This window comes from Mirounga leonina, unplaced genomic scaffold, assembly GCF_011800145.1.
Source record: "Mirounga leonina isolate KUSES-001 unplaced genomic scaffold, KU_Mleo_1.0 Mir_151, whole genome shotgun sequence".
NCBI classification, from domain to species: domain Eukaryota; kingdom Metazoa; phylum Chordata; class Mammalia; order Carnivora; family Phocidae; genus Mirounga; species Mirounga leonina.
The window spans coordinates 31,874,455-31,894,517 of NW_023270377.1; the positions used below are offsets into that span (position 1 = coordinate 31,874,455).

A 20,063-nucleotide genomic window follows, 5' to 3' on the forward strand; every position below is an offset into this window, starting at 1 on the left:
TCATTTCTGTATGACTCAGTAACAAGTAGAGTATTAATTTAAATTGATCCACACAATGGAAATTTATTTTGTGTTTGGAGATCCAGATTTATGCTTAATGTAATTTTCCACTGTCATGACTAGATTTTCACCTATGTTCTGCTCAATTTTCAATCTTCATATCAGAACAAATTATTTTATAATCTTACGTACCCACTAAGTCATTTGGTACTTACGTGTGACTCCAATGTTGGTTATTAAATGCCCTTTTCAAAAAAATGTATTTAATAAATGTGTTTTTTAGGCTTCAGGTTCAGATAGACAATTCTGTCCTTTCCAGATAAACTGGGGAAAATTATTTAACCACTTTGAATATCAGTGTCTTCATCTAAAAAATGGGGATAATAATACCTTCCTCACAACATATCAAACCCCTAATTCCTTACAACTCACCCACTCCTGGCAAAGGTGAATCTGAAAAATGAAAATTCATTGTGTTGGGACAATTGGTTACTTAAAAACAAAACAAAACAAAACAAAACTCCATTTAAATTTTACCTGCACTCTGTACCGAAATAAGTTCAATATACGGGGGAAAAAAAGACTTAAAAGCTATAAGATATTTATTTACTGTCTAAAGGAGAAGGACTAGGCATAGGACTAAGCATTTTAATTACCAAATTAAAGGGCAAACTAGAAAATGAGAAAAAGAACTATTTATAGACAGAGTTAATACATTAAAATATAAAACATGTTAAGTTTCATACTGTAGCCTTGGGGAAAAGATGAGATAGAACTAATATACAGACACAGTAAGAAATCAGAGATAAAAATAGGCATCTACAATAAAAAACAAACTATATATGACACTTCTGTATAATAAAGATTTAACTCACCTTTGTCTTTGGTTCCTGGGAGTAAACTAAGTTCCTAGAATTTCCCAAGTAAAAGGAATGTCTCTATTATTCATGAGCCCTTTAGATCACATCTGAATTTATGCAAATGAGGTTACTCATGGTGGGCCCTAGATACCTTCAGGATAGTTCAGGATAGCTGGTCATGCCTGAAAGACCAACCATGTGATTAGAAGTCTGGGGCTTTGAGTCATATGATATCAACTCAACCTCCTGACCTCTGGGAAAAGGAGGGGGCTGGAGAATGAGTTCCATCACAGGCCAATGATTTAATCAATTGTGTCTATGTAATGAAACTCCAATAAAAGCTAAAGTCATGAAGCTCAGTGGTCCTTCCTGGTCAGTGAGCACATTGATATGATGGGAGGGTGAAGTGCCCTGATTCCATGAGGAAAAAAGTATGGGAACCTCTGCATTCAGGACTCTCCCAGACCTCACATTAAATGTCTCTTATTAGGCTGTTTCTGTCTTGTATTCTTCTAATAAACTGTAATTGTTAAGTATAGTTATTCTTTTTCAAAGATTTTATTTATTTGAGAGAGAGAATGAGATAGAGACAGCATGAAAGGGGGGAGGGCCAGGGGGAGAAGCAGACTCCCTGCTGAGCAGGGAGCCTGATGCGGGACTTGATCCCGGGACTCCAGGATCAGAACCTGAGCCGAAGGCAGTCACCTAACCAACTGAGCCACCCAGGCGCCCTGTTAAGTATAGTTCTCAGTCATTCCAGCAAATTATCAAACCTTCAGGGGTCATGGGATTGTCCCAGATTTGTAGGCAGCTGGACATGCAGGGGCCAGGGGACTCCACTTTTGACTGGTATCTGAAGTAGGGGCAGTCTTGTTGGAGACCATGTCTTTAAATTTGTGTGGTCTGTGCTAACTTTGGGTGGTTAATGCCAGAACTGAATTGCAGTATACCAGTTGGTATCAGAATAAACATTAATTACTTAAGATCTATTAAGAGATGCATGAAAGAATGATTGCCAAAATATTAATGGTGGTTATCTCTGGACTGATTTCAGGTGATTTTTACTATTTTAAAAACATCTTTCATATCTTAATCAAATTTTTTATTATGATCATGTGTCATGTGTCATGTATATAATGAGGGAAAGGATGCTTCTTACATTGTAGGGAGAAAAAGGAAACTCTTGACGACATACTATTAGGTAAAGAAACTAAGATTCTGAATAGTAGGTATTATATGATCTATTTACATTTATATATATATCCATGTATATTTACATATACATACTTAAAGAATATGGAGATATGTACATATTAGTAGAATAAGAATAGGAATACTATACTCTAAAATGCTGTTGATAATGGTTATCTATAAGGAAGTGTGTCAGGGAGGAAGTAATTTCCTATGTATGCTTCCATATTTGAATCTTTTACAACTAGAGATCTATTCGAGTAATAAAAGAAAAACAATGATCCCATAAACATGTTTTTAAAAAATAAACAAAGGACTGCAGAGAGAAAGGTAGGATTTACAAACATTACATAACACAGGATTCACATCTGGGCAGTTCTTCCACTGATTTACACCCTATCCTAAGGGAGATAACTTTCCCCATCTCTTTCCTACTGCTTTTCCCTAAATGTTTTTCATTGATTTAATAAATCAAATGATTTAAAGATCTCAACAAAAAATTTAAAAATGAAAAATAAAAAAATATATTTTTTTAACATTTTTTAATTTTTAAATTTTTATTATTTTTATTTTTTTAAAGATTTTATTTATTTATTTGACAGAGAGAGACACAGCGAGAGAGGGAACACAAGCAGGGGGAGCAGGAGAGGGAGAAGCAGGCTTCCCGCAGAGCAGGGAGCCCGATGCGGGTCTCAATCCCAGGATCCCGGGATCAAGACCTGAGCCGAAGGCAGACGCTTAATGACTGAGCCACCCAGGTGCTCCCTTTTTTTTTTAAATACAAGGCCAACAGAAATTGATTTTTTAACTGAATTGCAATATAAAAATGGGCTAGTGGATATGAAAACACTTCACTAATAAAAAATGTTAATCTGAACAAAAGGTATTTCAAATTAGAAGTCTTTAAATTATCATATTTAATTCTCATGAGGATGTGATTAAATGCACAATCAAAAATTACTTTGAGATAGACAATAATTTATGGAAAAAAATTTGATAATATTACCAAGAGTAAAAATGCTTATGCTGTTCAAACAGTTATTTTATGTGTAGGAATCCAAACCAAAAACATAGTAGTCAGAGACGCAAAAACTGACTTTTATACAAAAAATATTTGGCATTAAAAATATTGAAAATGTCTAAATTTTCAACAATCTGAGGATGAATAAAATAGATGTGAAAAACATGTTATGCAATACTATGCATCAATTAAAAACATTTTGAAGAAACCTTTAATACAATGTAGTGTTCATTTTTTAAAAAGGTAGGATTTATAACTGCATATGATCCAAATTATGTTTAAAGAAGACAAATTACCGTAATCCTCTCTTATCCATGAGAGAAATGTTCCAAGACCCTCAATGGATGCCTGAAACCATGGATAATACTAAACCTTATACATACCACGTCTTTTCCTATACATACCTACAATAAATTTTAATTTATAGACTAGGCACAGTAAGAGATTAACAACAACTAGTAATAAATTAGAACGACTACAATAACATCGTTTCCACTCTGAAAATCACTTTGACCAAATAGGAAACGAACCTGTAAAACTTATGTATCAGGAAATTTAATGATTTAGAGAGGGGGTTAAAAAAAAAGATTTCATATCTATAAAATCTTCATCAGACCTACTTCGTGTACAAATTATTCCACTTAATAGCTTTTTATTACTGTTCTGCTTCCAGTCCCTGTTGACAAATACTCCTATCATGAGAAATATTATCAACATATTTGTAGGGCCCATGTGGATAGTTGCCACAGGTCCTGGGCACCACATAGCCAAGCTATTTCAGAGAACCATTGAATTCTATCATTCAACCTCAGTCCTCAGGTTGCAGAGGAAGAAATCGAGGGCCAGAGAAATAAAGTGATTCACCTAAGATAATTCAGCTAAGTGCCAGATCTAGTCCTCTGCTTCTACTACTTCACAACAACTTTAGATATCTCACAAACTACTTAACAGCACCCATTGCTGAATTTCGCACTGCAGTTATTTCCTGTGAAAACACTTTTAGTCAAAGGGTAGAGACAAAAATCGAAGAATTAATTGGACATAAAATTGCAGGGCAGGTTTAGGAGAAATTATACAGCTAAAGGTTGTAACTAAATGAAATTCATGATTATTTTAAACCCTCTCTTCCTCCTTTATATTTTTTAAAGTGGAAATGGGTAAAGCTCTAGCTTCTGTACTTGCTACTACAGAGTTAAAATCTATGGAACTGTAAACTCTAGTGTAATTAAAAATTAAAATGATCTCAGTGTTTCCATGGAACTAAAAAGACTCCATGAATAAATAATCACTATTATGCAACTGATACAGAAGTCTGTTACTATGAAAGCCACAAATTGTTTTATAGCTACTACAAGCTAGATGTTTTTGCTTTGTTTTGTTCTTTCCTATATCCTTTGGTTAAATTATTTTTGAAGAATATCAAAGCATTACAATGTATTTTCAAATATTAATCAAACCTGAAAAGACAGGAAGGGTCTTCTTAAGATAGTTAATATATTTATATAATTCTAATCATCTTTTTAAAGGCAGAATTTATTACTGCCACCTAACCATATTTTAGGTAAAAGCAAAATAAGTAAAAAAGTTTAATGTTTATTAAATTAAAAATTGACTAATGCATAAAGAAGATAAAAATTGAAAGCTTAAGGTAGTTGGTTTAAAAAAGACTAGAAAACAGGAGCACCTGGGTGGCTCAGTTGTTGTCTGCCTTCTGCTCTGGTCATGGTCATGATCTTGGGGTCAGCAGGGAGCCTGCCTCTCCCTCTCCCTCTGCCCCTCCCCGCCTTGTGCACTCTCTCACTCATAAATAAAATCTTTAAAAAAAAAAAAAGACTAGAGAGCAGAAAGACAGACTTTTCTGAAATATTTTTATAATCAAGTCTAAAAATCTGATATGCCTCACTTGTAGGGGAGTGTTATATATAAACACGGTTTATTAAGGGCCATTCAGACTGGACTTACCACCTTATATTGTAATGTCTCTTGGACACCTCTGTTATAATACATTGTATATACTGAATATGTATTTGTTAACTAAGGGATTGAAGAGATTGCTTTAATTAGCAACTAATCTAATCTGAGATGCTTCCTGCCTCGACATTTCCTCACAGATTCCAAAGTGGACTCAATTTACCTGTTTTAAGCATTCTTGGTGTTCCTTTTAACTTCTTAGATGTATTTCCTTCTCTAACTAACCTAAATGTTGGAGGGCCTCAGGGCTAGATCCTGTGCATTCTTCTCTTTTTTTTTTTTTATGTTATGTTAATTACCATACATTACATCATTAGTTTTTGGTGTAGTGTTCCATGATTCATTGTTTGCATATAACACCCAGTGCTCCATTCCGTACGTGCCCTCTTTAATACCCATCACCAGGCTAACCCATCCCCCCACCCCCCTCCCCTCTAGAACCCTCAGTTTTTCTTCTCTTCTTTATCTGCATTTTTTTCCTCAGGTGATCTCTCTGTTCTCTAGTTTTTCATTACCATCCATATGTTGAGAGATCACAAAAATATTTATCTCCAATCCTGACCTCTATACTTATAACTCCAAATGCCTACTTAACATTTCCATTTGGAAGTCAAAACCAACCAGGCCCAAAAAATAGCTCTTGCTTTTCTTTTCTGAATCTATTCCTCCCCTCAGTTTTCCTCAACTCAGTAGAATTCACTACCATTCACACAGTTGCTCAAGGCTAAAAACTTGGCAGGAGTCATTCTTCATTCCTTCCCTTCACATGCATCCCCACATGTCCTCTCCATCAGCCAACCAATCAGCAAATCCTTATGATTCTATCTCCAAAATATATCCTTAATTTGTCCATTTCTCTTTGCTTCCTGTATCACTATCACTCTAGATCCAAATCACCTAAGCTCTCACCTGTGCCATTCCAATAACCTCCTAATTGTTGTCCCCGTTTCCATTCATGTCCCCCAAAATACATTCTTCTACAACATATACACCCAGGTATATCACTCCTCCACTAAAAATCCTCTAATGGGTTTTGTTTTACTGAGAATGATATTGATACTATAATTACCATGGACTCCAAGGCCTTCTGCACTTTTCTGACCTCATCTCATACCACCTTTTCTATTGCTTCTAAGCTAAAACCACATTGGCCTTTCTGTCCTTTAATACCTTTTTTCCACCTCAAGGCCTTTGCATTTACTGTTCCTCCTACCTGTGAAGCTCTTCCCTTTGCTTTTTGAATGATGGTTCCTTTTTATCTATTGTGTGCTATCTCCCTAAAAATACCACTACAATAACCTGTTGATAAAGCAAAACTAAGTTTTTTGCTTATTGCAGTAAGGAGAATACTACCTTGACAGATCTTAGCAGTGTCTCTGAGGAGGAAGGGCAAAGGTGAGATATTTATGAGGTTTGGGGGTTCTAACTTCAGTTCTTCAATGCAAGGGCCTCATTAGTATTGAGTAAAGTCTGCAAGGCTGATGGGGAAACCTCAAGTCAAAGAGTCCTCCTTCTCACAGAAATGGGACCATCTTTGTACTTCTGCCATCTCAGCCATTGCCTGGGAGCAGCCTGTGGGAAGCACAGCTTCTGCACAAGCACCATGGTAGATCCAGAGCACAGCAGCTGGGACCATTTCTCAATTACTCCATCTGCAGCAGGAGCTCTGAGCGGCTCATTTTCATAGCTGCCGTGGCCTACCTCTTGTCTTGAGCAGATTTCTCTCTTCCCACAGGTCAGAGTGCCAGTGTTCCATGGTTCTTCTGGGTCTGTCTTCCTGAGGGGAAACTCAGAAGGAACCTCTGACACTGGAGTTGATCTTTAGAGTTACAACTGGTGTTCATGCTCTCCCACTTCCAGTAGTTATTCTAATTTCCCTCGCCCTCAGCTATTACCTCACCAGGTCTTGGAGGTTTACTGGTGGTACTGATGTAGGAAAGACGTTAGGGTTCGGGGCCGACGGCCAAGAAAGAACTCTCGAGATGTCTTTGGTGCAAAAAGGTGGTTTTATGAATGCACAGGGACAGGACCCGTGGGCAGAAAGAGGTGCACTGGGGTCATGAGGAGTGGTGATTATATACTTTCAAGTTGGGAGGGGGTTAGGGATAGTGTAAGTCTCTAAGAAATTTTGGAAGCAAGGTTTCCAGAACCTTGAGGGGGCAAGCTATTATTAGGAAAAGGTCATCTATTACTGTCTAATAACACCTTAGTCATGAGACCCTTCAGATGTATATCTGACTGCCAACATATATCTTGGGGTGTAGAGATGAAGTTTCCAAAGGAATTTTTTTATGTTAGAGGAGACTTACAGGATCCTGGGGGTCAGGCTAAGATTGCCTTTTGCCCTTAGCGAAGTGTAACATTGAGGTAGCTGAGTTCCTAGAGGAATGTCACTCCGCTTGTTTCAAGGACTTGTCAATGGGCTGTAGGTAGTAAGGAAATTTAATTTTTCTTTTGCCTTTGTTTCCCACATCAGTATGACTCAAATCGAGCAATCATATTGTTCTGACGCTGACACTGCTGCATGCATCCATTCACAGTTACAATGGGGCATGGAAATACCAAAAGGTGCCCAAATGAATCATCTGGGTTCCACCTGCAGTCTCCCTGTTCTACGTCCTCCTGCTGATCTGGGTTGATCACCCCTGCCAGTATATTGATGCTTCTTCTTACCTGTTGGTGCCTGGATACAGGGACATCAAAGTGCACTGACAGCAGCTCTATAAGATAAAGCTGCTGTCTTATAGTTGAATAAAAACTTTGTGTTCCCCCTGGCAAGAGTATGCTCCCTTTGGGGACCAGGACCTACAGAGTCCAGAATTAAAAGGATGGGAAGCAGAAAATCTCCCAGTCATGTCATCGGGGAATGTCATCGGGGCTACTCCTGCTTCTGTCCTTGGTGACTGGACCCATGTATTCTTCCTGTCAGGAACACAGCAACATACAGAGTTCTCTGAAATAAGGCATATATTACATCTTCAAGGATGGCACCCATCCTTTCAGAATGCTGCCTCTGAGTTAATGCTGATGCTCTGCTTTTAGAAGTGCACTTCAGCATTCTATCAATGTATCATACAAAGTGCAACAATTTAAGAAACAAACCACACACATGGTTTTGCATACATATTCCTATCTCTCTGTAATTATACAGAATATAGTCTTACTTGCTCCATTTAACCTTATTTCTCCCTAGGCTAAACTAGAAAACAGAAAATAAGGAATTGTTTAGTTATTTTTCTAATGAGCATGTTTGTCATATTGTCCTTATAAATTTTAAGGAGATTATGTATATTAAAAAATCCAGGGATGCCTGAGTGGTTCAGTTGGTTAAGTGTCCGACTCTTGATCTCAGCTCAGGTCTTGATCTCAGAGTCATGAGTTCAAGCCCCACTTTGGGCTCCAAGCTGGGTATGGAGCCTACTTAAAAAAAAAAATTCCAAAAGCATTTTCACATCCTATAAATCTACCTATTTTTATTTTATTTTTTTTTCAAGTAAGCTCTAGGCCCAATGTGGGGCTTAAACTCACAACTCTGAGATCAAGAGTCATATGCTCTACCAACTAAGCCAGCTAGGAGCCCTAATCTGTATCTATTTTTAAATATATAAGAATAACAGTAAAATAAAACTGCTTTGTGGCCAATGTCACTCATTTTTTTCTTTAGATTTTGTCCAAGTATTCAAAAATTATGTATCAATTAACTCAGTTTAACCTTTGTCTAAGGTCTTTAAGTTAGCTAAGGAACTAGAAATTACCATTTTAGTTAAATATAAAGTTCTTTTTTTAAAAAGATTTATTTGAGAGCGAGCGAGCACACAAGCGGGGGAGCAATGGGAGATGGAGAAGCACACTCCCCACTGAGCAGGGAGCCCCAACACGGGGCTCAATTCCAGGACCCTAGGATCATGACCTGAGCCGAAGGCAGACACTTAACCTACTGAGCAACCCAGGTGCCCCTAATATAAAGTTCTTAAGATTTTTGATATTATAGAAATAAGACTATAAACTTTTAAAAGTTATCTATCATTACAATTTTATCTAGTTAATCATGACTCCACATTTTTGTAGCATAATTTGTAGAAATAATGATAATATTGTGTCCCATAAAACCAATGCAAGAAATATATAAAGTTTAAATTATGAGATGTTCAATCTTCTTGTATAAACTAGCATATTGTGTTGGTATTAATGTAATATATTAAAGTCAGGAAGATAATTGTTTTTAATCCTTTAAACCAATATGATTAACTCATTCTAATTTGTCCATGATTCCTCTATCAGGAATATTTTATGAACAGTTTCTGCATGACATATAAACTTTGTATTCATAAATGAAATTATAAAAACTCTTTAAATCCTGTTTCAAAGTCCTTCATCTTGGAACCAAGATTTTTTCTTTTCTTGCAGTTTTTTAAAGATTTTATTTATTTATTTATTTATTTGAGCAAGAGACAGAGAGAGAGCATGAGCGAGCATGGGGAGGAGCAAAGGGAAAGGGACAAGCATACTCTGCGTTGAACACAAGAGTCCAAGGTGGGGCGCTATTTCATAACCCTAAGATCATGACCTGAGCCAAAATTAAGAACTGACGCTCAACCAAAAGAGCCACCCAGGTGCCCCTTTTCTTGTAGTTTTAACCAGAAATATCTCTTAAAAACAATTTTGAAGAAAAAGAAACACAACACAGTTTAATGATTTTTCTATTTTAGAAATTCTTCATTAGACTAGAATGAGCACATAATGACAGAATAATTGTTTTCATCAATTAATCTTTAATGTTTCCCTAAGGAGGGAAAAGAAGAATAGAAATTAAAAATGAGAGGGAGCCAGCTTCAGTCAAAGACAAAATTACCATTGTAAAAGACTAATTATCTCTCCTTAATTAAAGAGAGGGGAAAGTTTAGATGCAGGAAAACCTATTTTGACATACATGCACACAAGAGGATGAGGGAGAGGGGGCGTCCATCATTACAGCTGGTTTAAACATTAATTTAGGCACCTTGACAATTTGATTTTATACGATAAAAACGCCAGTAATTGTTAATACTTTAAGTATAAAAATGAGAGGGTATTTCTTATATTAAAGTGATCTTTCTCTTTTAGAGGAATAAAACTATCTCTTTATGGGGCATTTTGAAGGGAAGGAGAAAAAGTCAGAAGGAGAGACAGAACAGAGGGGAATGCAGGAACATAGGAGGAAGTGGAATAGAAGAATAAAGGGATCATGTTCAACTTGTGATTTTAAAGGATTTAGAAAAGACAGTTCTAAATTTTTCATATTTTTTTCTTGCCTTTGCCAAAGAATCTTTTAAGGAGGCAATTTCATAATCCCTCAATATATTTTGGAATTTTCCTCTTGCCTTAAAATGTAGACAACTGTATGTTTGGGATATTGCTTCCTTTTTGCTTCAAAGTACCTCCCCAAATGAACAGTTTTGCTTATATCAGAAGTTCCCCCAAAAAACAATAATTCCAAATAATTCTTTTATCATTTATAAAGCAACAAAACACATTTTGATTCTAACATAAATACATTTAACATGTGGGAGCCCAGTCCAGAATGGCTACAGAACCAAACTAAAGATAAACCTATGAGTCTGACAACACTTAGCCAAATGTGAACCTTGAATCTTGGGGCCCCCTCCTAAAGAAAACCAGACTTTCATGGACAAAACAAGAGTGGGAAAAATTCTCATAAAACTTTCATAAATGACTTGAGACAATTTTTCCAAAGGATGGCAGTCTGAAGAGAAACCTTCTGAACCTATAAATTTACAACCATTTTCATCCCTATGAACTTCCTCTTATAGATGCACAATGAAGAAATGACAAGGACAAACAAACAGTAGTATTGACAGTAATAATGTAGATTTCTACCAAATAAAAGTTTTTCAAACCTGATCAATCAATGGATTTTTAAAAAGAGTTTATTCCTAGATACCACTCTCAAACGAAACAAAACTAGCATTTGGGGTATTTGATGAAAAAATTAGAAATCAGAGCTCAAACCCAATATGAACTTACCTCACCACTGTCATTGGAGAGACCCTGTGCAGGAGGCTCAAAGGCCTCAGAAAAGCATGCTGTTTCCAAGGTGACCAGATTTTGATAAGACCTCCAAGACCGTCAAATGCTGGCTCCTTTAAAATACCTCCAAAATAACCTGTTGATAAAGCAAAACTGAGGTTTTTGCTTACTGCAGTACGGGAGAATACTATCTGGATAGTCTTAGTATCTCACAGGGGAAGTCAGACGTGCAATATTTATGAGTTCTGGGATCTATTTTAAGATGAGTTGCAAGGCAGAGAATCTGATTGGAATTATACAAAGTTTATACATAATACCTTTTTGATTGGACACTGGGAAGTAAGAGTTTGGAAGTGATTCACAATCGTTTGCCTTCTTAGACTAATCCATTGTTCCCTCCATAACCTGAATTGTTCACTAGCCTGGAACTTCTTTGATTTACAATGCTTTTTCCTCTGTTTGAATCGAAAGTACTTATCACACCATTTTATAACTAGTTGATTAAAAAACTGTCTGCCATGGGGTGCCTAGGTGGCTCAATTGGTTAAGCAGCCAGCTCTTGATTTCAGCTCAGGTCATGATCTCAGGGTAGTGAGATCAAGCCCCACATAGGGTTCCCAGCTCAACAGGGAGTCTGCTTGAGATTCTCTCCCTCTGCCCCTTCCCTTGCATGTGTGTTCTCTGAAATAAATAAATCTTAAAAAAACCTGCCTGCCACTACACCGTGAGTCCCTATAGGGCTAGGATTAGGTTTTATTAATCTTTTATATAGCCAGCAGGTAACAAAGTGTCTGGTTCTCAATAAACACTCAGCCACTGCTGATCATGACTGGACAAAAACACACAAACATGCTGACTAATTTTCAATTTATGAACATGAACCCTAAATGAACCCTTAATCATTAATAACCATTAATATTATATTTCCCTTGCCTAATTACTCTCATACTAGCTTTTCTCCTCCACATGCTTCCCCCACACACCCATCTTCACAGTTACCTAAGGGCCTTGCCTCTTATTTCACTGAGAAAACTGAAACAATCAAGAGAATTTCCACTCTCACTTGTACCCCCCTACCAGCATCTTTACCCATGTAGTCTGCCTTGTCATCTATCCATAGATAAGGTATCCATGGTCCTATCTAAAGTCAAGCCCTTTACTTAGACACTAGATCCCCTTTCTCCTACTCAAAAAGAGGGCATGTACTGAATGGAACACTGGGTGTTATACGCAAACAATGAATCATGGAACACTACATCAAAACCTAATGATGTAATGTATGGTGATTAACATAATTTAAAAAATAATTCTTCAGCAATTTCCTCAACAACTTTCCCTTCTCTCTTTAGGTTGTTTTCCATTTATTTTTTATAAGGACACTCTAAAATCTAAAATCTGGATGGTCATTCATTCAAAAATATTTTCTAAGCATCTGCCACTGTCAATGAACAACAAAAAAAGACAAAGATCCCTGCCCCTGCAGCTTTAATCTAGTCGGGAGAGACAGACAAACTATAAAGTTTGTTCTTAACATAATGGCCAAAATGACCTATTTATTATTTATTTATGAGAGAGAGAGAGAGTGGAGGAGGAACAGAGGTAGAGGGAGAGAGAAAATCTCGAGCAGACTCCACTCTGAGCATGGAGCTCCATGTGGGGCTTGATCTAATGATTCTGAGATCACGACCTGAGCTGAAATCAAGAGTTGGATGCTCAATTGACTGAGCCACCCAGGCATCCCCAAAATGATCCTTTTAAAGGGTAAGTCATATTATGTTCTCACTCTTCTGCTCAAAACTTGGCAATGGCTTCCCATTTCTGCTCAGAGTAAAAGCCAAAATCTTTATGATGGATTGATTATAAGACCCTACATGATCGGACTCCCTATTATCTTTCTGATATCATTTCCCAGTATTCTCTCACTTGCTCACTCCACTCCAGCCACATTAGTCTTGTTGCTGACCTTCAGGCTTAGTGAATACTGCCCAATCCTGCAGTTCCCCCTTATTTGCACTGCTCTGCATGGTATCTGAATGACCCTCTTACTGTCTTTAAGAATTTGCTTGCATGTACCTTCTCAATGAGGCCCATTCTGGCTGCCCTATTTAAAAATTGCAACTCTTACCATACTAACTCTATATGTCCCTCTTTCTCTGCTCCATTTTTATGCTATATCACTTGTCAACCTAATGTATAAGTATATAGTATACATACAATAATACATTTAAGTACATATATTTAATATAAATATATATAATGTGCTTATGTTTATATATACTTATTTACTATGTTTATTATTTATCTATCTCCCTCTCATGGAATGTAAGCTCCAAAAGGGCAGGAAATATGTCTGTTTTGTTGAATAAATGTCCATCTTTAAGATTTTAGAGTGTCTTTGTAGAACATAAATGTAAAAACCCAAGTTTCTTTTTTTTTTTTTTAAAGATTTTATTTATTTATTTGACAGAGAGACACAGCGAGAGAGGGAACACAAGCAGGGGGAGTGGGAGAGGGAGAAGCAGGCTTCTCGCTGAGCAGGTAGCCCGATGAGGGGCTCGATCCCAGGACCCTGGGATCATGACCTGAGCCGAAGGCAGACGCTTAATGACTGAGCCACCCAGGTGCCCCAACCCAACAGTTTCTATAAAGCAGTTATAGATACAGTAGTCAAGGCCAGAAATTTGTTATACAATTTTATTATCGTAATCAAAAAATTATCACTTCCATTTGGTCATTATACCTACCTTCAGAAATCTGTGAAATTTAAAGTTTCATCCAGATTTTAGAAAAGCTTTTTTTTAAAAAAGATTTTATTTATTTATTTGAGAGAGAGAGCGCACCCAAGCAGGGCAAGCGGCAGGCAGAGGGAGAGGGAGAAGCAGGCTCCCCACTGAGCAGTCAGCCAGATGCAGGGCTGCTCCATCCCACGACCTTGGGATCATGACCTGAGCCGAAGGCAGACGCCCAACTGACTCAGTCACCCAGGTGCCCCTAGGAAAGCTTTTTGATTCAATGGGCTCCTTTAATGGATCATTTCAATAAGACTTTAAATGTAACACATACTAAGCAAAATATAAAATTCTTAGTCTGGCCTTCTAGAATTTCTACCATTTAAGTTTTCTCTCATCTTTCCAGTCTTTTCCCCAGCTTCTTTCCTTCATTGAATCCTAAAGTTCTCATCAAAATGAACTTTATATTTGTATCCCCAAATAAGCCATATAATTACCTCTACTTGCTCCTTGAATTCTATACATCTGCATTTTAATCTCATGTCCATATTCTGTCATGAAAGATCCAACTCAAAGATCCTAAAATGAAAGATCACTTGTTTTCTGGACTGTGTGGCAAAAGGAATGTGGAAAGGTATTGGGCAGACCTTGCTACCAATATTAACTTTATCACTTAATAGTTGTTTAACAACCTCAAGCAAGTAATTGAATTTCTGAATTTCAGTTCTCCCATTTGTGGGAGACACCATTAATGGCCTAAATGATAGTCAATGAATTCTGTCTTACTAAAATATAATTTTTCTCGGGGTGGTGTCCAGATTTTAAAAGAACTACATTTCCTAGCAGCCCTTATAAGTAGGGTGGTCACATAACACTTCTAACCAATTAGATAAAAGTGGAAGTTGCTGATGGGTCTTCTAAAAAAGACCTTTGGCTCACTCTCCCAGCACAGGGCTTTTGCTTATTCCATTCTTCCTGTCTGAACTCTGATCAACGCTGGAAGTGGAGCAACAACCATCATGGACCAAAAAGCAACAAGTACATAGATGATAGCCACATGTTAGAAATGGTTATATGAAAAGATTAAGGGAGACTGGGTTCCTGGTGGCCACATGGAACCACCATACCAGCCCCGGTAAGACTGCCTTCAGATTTGGTTCCATAAAAAAATAAGACCCCTTTATTTGGTTAAACCACCATAATCATGTCTCTGTTGCATGCAGCCAAAGACACTCCCTAACAGATATATCATCTTGAAAATAAGGATGGGACACCTGGGTAGCTCAGTTGGCTGAGCATCCAACTCCTGATTTCAGCCCAGATATTGATCTCAGGGTCATGAATTCAAGCCCCATGTTGGGCTCCACACTGGATGTAAACTTATTTAAAAAAATAAATAAATAAGGATCATGCTTACTTTCAGGATTTAAAATTTTATTAATATTAATTATAAAAATGAACATATATTGATTGGTATGTTACAGTTTCTAAGATTTCAACATAGGTTACCTCATTAAATCCTCATAGTAGTTCAATTAGGTAGCTACTACTATTTCTTCAGAAGAAAGAAAAATATGAAGAACTGAAAGTTTAATTAATTTATCCAAAGTTACACAGCTAATTAAGAGGAAGTGGGATTCAAATTCAAAACTGCCCAACTTCAGAGCACATGCTCTTAACCACCAGTCTTAGCTATAATAATAAGAAACTACTTACTTTTTGCCAGGCAAAATGCCAAGTGCTTTAACCAAACAATATAAAGCACCAAGTACAATGCCTGGTGCTTACTAAAATGTCTGTTGTAAGTAATGTCTTCTTCTTCTTAATTCTTATTTTATTCATATTCCTATTATCAAATTTACCATTTTCTATCTTGTACAAAGTTATATATCGCCTGTAATAGACACTAAGTTCCTTTAAGGCAAACTTCCATATCATTCATTTTGGTATCCTGCATGGCCTAACTCTGTAAGGTACACAGAAGGCTGAGTCACTATGACTAGTGGAACCCCGGCCACTGGAGATTGGAAACTATACCACCGAAGGTGGTCCCTATACAATCAGGCTGTTCTGGAGAATTACTTTGGACCAATCCTATACCCTAAATCCCACCATGATATACCTACTTGTCTCACTCAGATTTGTTGTACCTTACTCCATCTCATAATCTATCGTTATGCTTCCCTTACAACCTCTACATCATCTCCCAGTTTGACTGCTTGCAGAAACCCAAATGTGACATGATATCAACATGTCTGGAGAATTTCCGTATCTAGTTAGGATGGAGTACAAGTGACCAGATTTATCCTCCTGGCTGAAACAACTATATAACTGAATAAAATATATGAAACAATGATTCTCAAAACATTGGACATCATGCAAGAGAGGACAGTGATCGCTGAGAGATGGAAAACAAATGAGATGAGGCCTATGTCATCCAAGATAGCTGTCTGAAGAGTTTCCAGGCTGTGGCACACGGAGTGGAAAACCAGGCAGAGCCTTCAGAGTGGAAGAGATGAAACTTGGAATCGAGGAAGGCCAAAGCAACTAGAGTTGTAGGATAAAGTACTGGAGAAGAGAGAGCTACACAGAAAACTCCAGAGATCTGCGGAAGATCACTGTCTAACATTCAACAGAGTACTTAATGATCAGTGCATGAGTATAAGAAAATTACTTGAGACTAGGGGGAGAACAACCCTCTGAGGCTCGCAGGGTCCAGAAGAGTGCCTATTCCCACCAGCCAGAGTAGAAAACCTTATTAATTCAAAAGCAGTATAGAGTACTCAGAAGGGATTTGCTTCAACAGTGAGACAAAATTAACACTAGATTAAATGCTGCTCTGGTCCTACCTAACAAAGCTTGAAAGCAAGACATTAAAGAAACAAATTGTTTCCAAGAAAGTTAACTGTATCCTACAACAAAACTCAAGAATATTTACAGGAATACAAAAATATCCAGCACCCAAAAAGGTAAAAGTTATATCTGACATCCAATCAAGTTACCAGAAATGCAAAAAAGCAGGAAAATATATAAAAATAATATATACAAGATAATGGATTCTTGAAGTGTAAATAGTAACAATGTACTATTAGGTTATAAGATATATAGAAATAAAATGTGTGACCACAATAGCACAAAGAAGGGGAAAAACATAAGTATATTATTGTAAGATTCTTATACTATATGTGAAATGATGGAATAGTATTTGAAGGCAGCCTGGGATAGTACAGTATAAACATTAAAGCAATCATTAAAATAACAAGAGTTACAGCTAATAAGTCAATAAAGGAGGTAAAGTTGAATCATAAAAAAAGGGCAATTGCACCAAAAGGCAGAAAAAGGAACAAAGTACAGATGGAACAAATAGCAAGATGGAAAGGAAGACTCAAACACAACCATATCAATAGTAACATTAAATGCAACTGAAACCCAACAATATATAAAACAGCATAATGCATCCTGATGAACAAGTATGATTTATTCCAGGAATGTAAGGATGCAAGACTGTTTTACCCTTTGAAATTCAGTCAAAGTCTTTTATCACATTGTTGAGACTAAAAAAAGAAAAACCAAATGATCATCTCAATCTATGCAGAAAAAGCACTTGACAAAATCAAATATCCATTCCTAACAAAAATTCTCAGCATGCTAAGAACAGGATGACTCTCATTCAATTGATAAAGGACATATGAAAAAACTATGGTTAACCTCGTAATAGTGAAAAGACTAAATGCTTTTCCCCTAAGATCAGAAACAAGGCAAGGATGGCCAGTCTAACGAGTTCTAATCAAAACTGTAGTTTAGGTTTTAGTCAGTGTAACAGTTGTGAAAAAGAAATACATAGCATCCAGATTGGAAAGATGTAAAACAGCATAATTGTCTATGTAGAAAATCTAATAGAATGTATCAAAAAGCTATGAGAATAGGTGAGTTTAACAAGGTTGCAAGATATAAGATCCATATAACAAATCAATTGTATATCCATATTAATGCAAAAAATAAGAAACTGAAATGAAAAAACAATGCCATTTAGAAGTTCTTAGTGATAAATCTGACAAAAGATATGAGAGACCTATACACTGAAAACTCTAAGACATTGCAGAGGAAAAAATAAAGTATCAATATTAAGATTTCAATTATCCCCAAATTGATCTATACATTCTACATAATCCCAGTTGAAATCCCATCAGGCATTTTCAAAAAAAGAAATTGACAAGGTGATTCTAAAATTCACATGGGAAAACAAAGAACTCAGAATAGACAAAAGAAATTTGAAAGGAAGAGTAAGTTTCAAAGACTGTATTACCTGACTTCAAGACTTACCGTAAAGCTATAGTAATCAAGACAGTGTGGTCCTGGCATCAGTATGGCCCAGAGTTTCTCAATCTTGGTACTATACACATTTTGAGTCAGATAATTCTTTGTTGTGGGGACTGTCCTTGTGCATTGTATGATATTGAGCAGAAGCTCTGACTTCTATCTATCAGAAACAAGTAGTATCTCCCTAGCTATGACTATTAAAACTATCTGCAGACTTTGTGCAATGTCCCCTAGAGGCAAAATTGTCCTGCTTGAGACCACTGAGATAGACAATCTCTCGGTGAAAAAGAAGAGAGTCCAGAAAGCCACCCAAATATATGTGATTAATGAATTTTTCATCAAGGGTATAAATTTAATTCAATAAAGAAATACAGTCTTGGAGTGCCTGGGTGGCTCAGTCGTTAAGCGTCTGCTTTCAGCTCAGGTCATGATCCCAGGGTCCTGGGATCGAGCCCCGCACCGGGCTCCCTGCTTGGCGGGAAGCCTGCTTCTCCCTCTCCCTCTGCCCCTGCTTGTGTTCCCTCTCTCGCTGTCTCTCTCTCTCTCTAATAAATAAATAAAATCTAAAAAAAAAAGAAATAGTCTTTTCATAAGATGGTACTGAAACAATTGGGTATTCATAAGCAAAAAGGGTTGTGTACTATGTATATAAAAATTAACTCAAAATAGATCATACACCTAAATGTAAACTCAGAGTTATAAAACTTCTGAGAAGAAAACCTGGAGAAAATCTAACCTTGGGCTAGGCAAAGATCTCTTAGATCTCTTAGACAAAAGCATGATCCACAAAGGAAAAAAAAGATACACTGGACTTAATCACAATTAAGAACTGCTCTTTGAGGGGTGCCTGGGTGGCTCAGTTGGTTAAGCATCTGCCATCGGCTCAGGTCATGATCCCGGGGTCCCGGGATGGAGCCTCCCATCGAGCTCTCTGCTCAGCCAGGGAGCCTGCCTCTCCCTCTCCCTCCACCTGCTTGTGTGCTCTTTCTAATAAATAAATAAAATCTTAAAAAAAAAAAAAAAAAGAACTGTTCTTTGAAAGATTATGTTAAGAAAGTGAAAAGATAAGCTATAGATCAGGTGAAAATACTTGTCAATAACATTTCTAAAAAATGGACTTGGGGGTGCCTGAGTGTCTCAGTCTTAAGTGGCTGCCTTCAGCTCAGGCCATGATCCCAGGGTCCTGGGATCAAGCCCCACATCGGGCTCCCTGCTCAGCGGGGAGCCTGCTTCTCCCTCTCCCCCTGCTGTGCTCTGTCAAATAAATAAATAAAATCTTTAAAAAAAATAGATTTGTATCTAGAATATACTTTCTAAACCTCTATAATAAGAAAACAACAATTCCATTTAAAAATGAGGTAAAGATTCAAACAGACACTCCACTAAAGAAGATATACAGATGGAACATAACACATGAAAAGATGTTCAACAGCACTGGTCATTATAGAAATGGAAATTAAAACCACAATGCGATACTACACACCTGTTACAATGCCTACAATATAAAAGCCTGTCCATACCAAGTGTTGGAACTCTCATATATGGCTGACAGGAACGTAAGATGGTATGACCACTTTGGAAACAATCACTTGAGTTTGCTAAAATGTTAAATATATACCTACCATATGACCCAGCCATTCCACTATTTACTTAAGAGCAATGAAAGCATATATTCATACAAAGACTTTTATACAAATTTTCATAGCAGCTTTATTTGTAATAGCCAAGAACTGTAAACAACCCAGTTGTCCATCAACAGGTGAATGGATAAACAAATTGTGGTATATCCATACAATGTAATACTACTCAGCAGTAAAAAGGAATGGACTATTCATATACTCTGACATAGATGAATCTGAAAATAACTATGCTGAGTGACAAAAGTCAGAAAAAGAAATGTTTATACTATATAATTTTTATAAAATTGTAGACAAAACTGATCTC

At 36.9% G+C, this 20,063-nt stretch overlaps 1 protein-coding gene across 4 annotated transcripts in view; it reads right to left on the reverse strand.

The window, feature by feature from the left end:
- Window positions 1-471: 471 nt before the first annotated feature.
- CARF (calcium responsive transcription factor) overlaps window positions 472-20,063 on the reverse strand; it is an 84,324-nt gene continuing 64,732 nt past the window's right edge. For 3 of the 4 annotated variants that reach the window (XM_035007346.1, XM_035007345.1, XM_035007343.1), the window contains exons 18-19: window positions 11,068-11,206; window positions 7,450-7,965 (exon numbers count right to left, since the gene is read on the reverse strand). Coding sequence is in view for 1 of the 4 variants with exons in the window: in XM_035007347.1 (XP_034863238.1) it covers window positions 11,186-11,206 (21 nt within the window). In the remaining 3 variants the exon portion in view is untranslated. Of the gene's footprint in view, window positions 1,043-7,449; window positions 7,966-11,067; window positions 11,207-20,063 lie in introns of those variants that run through there. The other variant, XM_035007347.1, reaches the window with a different exon arrangement.